The sequence below is a fragment of the Nicotiana attenuata genome, chromosome 6 (genome assembly GCF_001879085.1).
Source record: "Nicotiana attenuata strain UT chromosome 6, NIATTr2, whole genome shotgun sequence".
NCBI lineage: Eukaryota > Viridiplantae > Streptophyta > Magnoliopsida > Solanales > Solanaceae > Nicotiana > Nicotiana attenuata.
This window is the reverse complement of record NC_031994.1, coordinates 75469371-75474138: the sequence shown is the minus strand read 5'-3', so window position 1 is coordinate 75474138 and position 4768 is coordinate 75469371. Positions and strand designations below refer to the sequence as shown.

Sequence of the window (4768 nt, the reverse complement as noted above, 5' to 3'; positions counted from 1 at the left end):
ACGTTCGGAGTTACGACAATTTACTTAAACGTAAACTAGACTACGTGAACTAAGTCACGACAGTAGATACTCTACTACGTAGAACCACCTACCTTACCTACCCTACCCCCCCCCCCCCCTCCCCCCCAAAAAAAAAAAAAAAGATGACTGACAAATGGACTTCAGCATTGGTTTGAGAAATTTCTGTTACCATGTAAAACGCTAACCATCCAATGTGCTACTTGGGTGAGGATTCCCAGATGGGTGAGTGATAGCCCATATGTTATGCTTCTACTCTCCATGCAAAATTGGTCGTATCTCTTTATATATTGAGGTCAAAGTGATTAAAATCAAATTGTTCCATAATTGAATATCATTTCTGTATGAAATTTAGATATGACGAAATATATTACTGATTATCGGTGTCCTGAAAGGGGTGGTCTAGCGGTCAAAGAGCTGTAGTAAAGAGTAACAACCTCAGTAACCAAGGTTCAAATCTTAGCAAAGATGAGAGTAGGTGAATTCTTCCCATCAGTTGGTTACCCAATAGCTCTACTGGTAGGATGGCACACATACTCTTGGATGTGTGCAAGTAGCTTGGAGATTACAGACTACTACCACTACTAGCTGGAAAAGGCTAAAACAGTTGGCATATCACACCCATGGTTTGTTTATTTTGTGCACATAAATCGTTAGTTGTTAACCATGATATCACAATTACACTGACCTTTGCAACTTTCATGGTGAGCCCTAGTTTTAGCGTGACTCAGCATCAATAATTTGGCTACAGGGGAAGTCAACTTTGGGGGTTGAAACATTATAAGATTTAAATCCTCCAGTGTGACTCATCGTGTTTGTTTCTTCCAGGTTGCAAGTTACAAAGGTCAAGGAAGAATAGCTGAATTTGGTTTCAAAAACCCAAGGTGGGTTGAGGGGGAACTTCTGCAACTCAATGGAAAGGTACTAAAATTGCTGTCCATCTTCCCTTAGATTTTCTATCTCACTGATAATAAAAAAGATGTAGGGGAGAGAGGTCCTTGTTTCTTTCTATTCATGTGTTTGTTAATTTTCCTTAGGGAATGGGGCCGCACATGAAAGGTGCAGACCTTGGCTTTCTTTATGTCATTCCAGAGCACAGCTTTCTTGTACTCTTCAATCGTGTGAAACTACCAGAGTAAAGAGCAAGTTGGGTTAGCAGATCCCTTCTTCCAGCAGGTTTTCCCTTTTGCCGGACAACTTACGTCGCATTTTCATCAGAGAGGCATCACCCTGCAATGTGACTGAGAAAGTCAACCCTTTCCCCTCCCTTTTCGGCATAGTGAGTGCTTTGCTGTCCAATAATGGTACATCCTTTCTGTTTTCCTCTTAAACCCTAAAACTCATATCTTGTAGGCATACTTTTGCCAAGAGATGATCTGGATATAATATTATAGTAGAGTTGAAATTCATATTAGTGAGTTCCTCTTCTTGTACGGTCATAGAAAGTTGTCCATATTAGCTAATGAAGAAGATGGCATGGCAATGTTTTTGGAAGGCAGAATGTCACATCTTTTGGTGGCTTACTTTGCAATAAAGGCAGCTTCCATCAAATGTTTGCTTTTGTGCTTCCACTATGTAGAAAAAAAGCTTTTGGAGCGCGCGCGCGCGCACACAAAAAAAAAGAATGTCCTTGTAAAAGTTAGTAGGAGAAAAGAATCTGATCCTTTCCTTAATTGTCAGTGAGTATCCAGGTTCAGGAATCACATGTATTAAGAGAAATATGTTCCAGTCCTTAGAATAAAGCTTCCTTCTCATGTATGAACTATGAGATATGAGTGAAGGATTCAATTTGAAGTAGGAAGATATATTGTGAAAACAAGAATCTGTCTTTGCTGCACAAAGCCTACCCTGAAAGGAAACCAGTCCTTTTTGAGACGTGATGCAATCTCTTGTCTGAAGTATGTTTATATCCCCTCGACAAAACTTTATTAACTTTGCTTGCTGGGGTCACCGGGCACCGCTACTGAAGTGTCAACAAAGAAAAAGTGTCACAAGCTACATTTTTACCGCCAGGCATAGGCTAATTTGACAGATTAATTCAATCCTACACACAAATTCAAAGTTGGTTCAGGTCGGCTATATAAACTTTTTATTTATAGGATGAGTTTAACTTTTATGTGTTGATAGTGTAAAAAGAAGTTTTAAAATTGAGGCATGCAACCTATTAAACATGTTAAAGTATATAGTTTGTGTAATGTCTTTTTGTATTGTCGGTGTATGCAGTTTAAATCCCTAAATTACTTTTGTGAATTCCAACATACCCCATGTCTCTTTATTTATTTGATTTTGGATCTATCACGCCTCAACCTTCTAGGACGGACACATCACTCGGTACCTTAACTTTGATCGAGCGGACCAATGTGTCATGATATTTTCTATACTTATTATCATGACCGGATGATATGGTATAAGTTCGTAGGCCTCGCCGTCACGCAGAACGTTAGTTTTAATCTTCATTGGTGCACTTTAGAATCCTTCGAAATTTTGCGGGGCTTTACAGGAGCAAGTTAATGCTTTCTAATTAGACAAAAGTTTATGTTAATTGATAAGATACTTGAAATATATTGTGGTCCACAAACAGGATAGAGTTTGATGGATCAACTTTTAATTGAACTATACGTTTATGCTTTTCTTTGATTGGCGACGCTGCTACACTTGGAGCTTTTGCACTTCTTCCAACCCACATTTGGCTTGACAAGCTTCTGAGACTTTGCTGAATTAAAATAAAAAGGGGACATCTGTACGTCCACAATAAACTCTTTACTCAAATGATTCGAATCAAATCCAAGTGAAAAGCTTGAAATCAAGTGAAGAAAGGGACTGCTAATGATAACCGTCCAGTATTCTATTTTAAACCGTGTTGGGAATTAAAAATACTTTCTGAGCCCTCGAAAAGATAGAATTGAGGTTTCTCTATAAATTTAAAGCTTCTCGTTATAGTACCAGGAATGGAGCTAGCCTTTATCATGATACATTTCACTTTGTCGATCGCCTTAGGCTTCGTTTGTTTATAGAGTTTTTTTCGATTTTTTTTCTTTCAGAAAAACGTGTTTATCCATGAAACGTTGTAAATTTTTCGAGATTTTTCGAAAATGAGTTTTTCAAAAATCAAAAAATAATTTTGACCACTTTTTCAAGTTTTTGAAAAAAATATTATTTCCCACTCACATGTACAAATATCATTTTTTAAACTTAACTTGTACTACTACTTTTTTCAAAAGTCCCCATTTTTATGTCCAAACTCTGAGTCCGGAATCTAAATGTTATTTTTTTGGACTCAAAATACATAAATAGGTGGAAAATTTAGTGACCAAAGTATATAAAACGTCCTTTTGAACCACGTTTTACCTTAACGTCTGTTTGGGACGTTAAGGTAAAACGTGGTTCAAAACTGCATTTTATATATAACGCAGTTTCAAACCACGTTTTATATACTATTGCAACTTGAATGACAAGGAAGTCTTGTTTGACGACGTTAAGGTAAAGCCCGATTCAGAACTGCATTTTATATAAAACGCAGTTTCAAACCACGTTTTATATACTATTGCAACTTGAATGACAAAGAAATCTTGTTTGGCTCTTGATACACTATTGCAACTTGCCGTACATTGATCTTTTCCTTGTAGAGTAGGTAGAAGAAGACTTGGGATTAAGATTTCTTTTTCTTATACCTTATTTTGAACCGAAGAATATGACTCATAACCTTAATTATTGCAATGTGCAAAAATTAATTAACCAGGTCAGCTAAATTAATTTAAAGCTTCATAGTGGATTATTATTAGTTGGGAAAATTCTTAAAATATATTTTGTCCAATGAGGTAAAAGTGGTTTATAACCAAATACCTATGTGACTAATTGCAAGTTTCAAACATTTGGAGAGGGCTGATTCATGTACCAAATTATGTTGGTACAAGTGTGCAATCCCTTTATGTCTCTTTCTTATCTTTAGTGATCAAAAGTACGAGGAAAATCTAATACCATAGACCTTGACCTAGAATGAAAAATGCTACTCTAGTAGTAGAATTATTTATTTGAATCAACTGGTTGTGAATCAAACTTATGGATGTCATATCCTGGAACAGGAAAAAAAAAACACAAAAGAAAGAGAGGTCAGAGCTCATCCCCAGTTATAAATACGACGACCACGAAAACTTTTGAATGCTGAACTTAGGGAAATCGTTTTGTTTACCTCGAAAATACGAGTAACAATTAAATTTGATTTGTGGTTTTAAAGATACGTGATTATATTCAATACCAATATATAATCAAGAAATATGAGGTAGAAATGAAATAAATAAGTGAATCAAACCAATGTTGCTTGACAGCGGTGACCTCGAGCTTAGTGACCTCGAGTTGGGCTTAGAACAACAAGAACGATTAAGTAAGAAAAGTAAAGTAAGAACAGTAGAGCTAAAGGACAATGCTGATGAACAATAGACAAAAGCAGAGAGTATATTCTTTTCTCAGTGATTATGTGTCGTTACAAATGATTGGGGTCCCCTTTATATAATAGGGGAACCCTAAATAAGGAATATTTCTATTTACAGTAAGGAATATTCTTGGTACAGCTGTCTAACCGCCTAGTACGGAATCGTACAATCCTATTCCGGAATTTGCGCCATGATCATAGGAACGTGGCAGGAATCTAGCTTATTCCGTTACAAACTCATAACGGTACTATCTCGGGGTCAAGCATACTCGGCCTCTGTACGGATCGTGCTCTATCTTCAAACTCGGGTCTGGTCTTTCG

At 36.7% G+C, this 4768-nt stretch overlaps 1 protein-coding gene across 1 annotated transcript in view; it reads left to right on the top strand.

Moving 5' to 3' along the window:
* The window catches only part of LOC109227234 (protein EXECUTER 2, chloroplastic), an 8154-nt gene extending 6722 nt beyond the window's left edge, over nt 1-1432 (top strand). Inside the window, exons 10-11 of the mRNA XM_019392309.1 lie at nt 847-939; nt 1056-1432. Coding sequence (XP_019247854.1) covers nt 847-939; nt 1056-1157 — 195 coding nt within the window. The 3' untranslated portion in view covers nt 1158-1432. The remainder of the gene's footprint in view (nt 1-846; nt 940-1055) is intronic.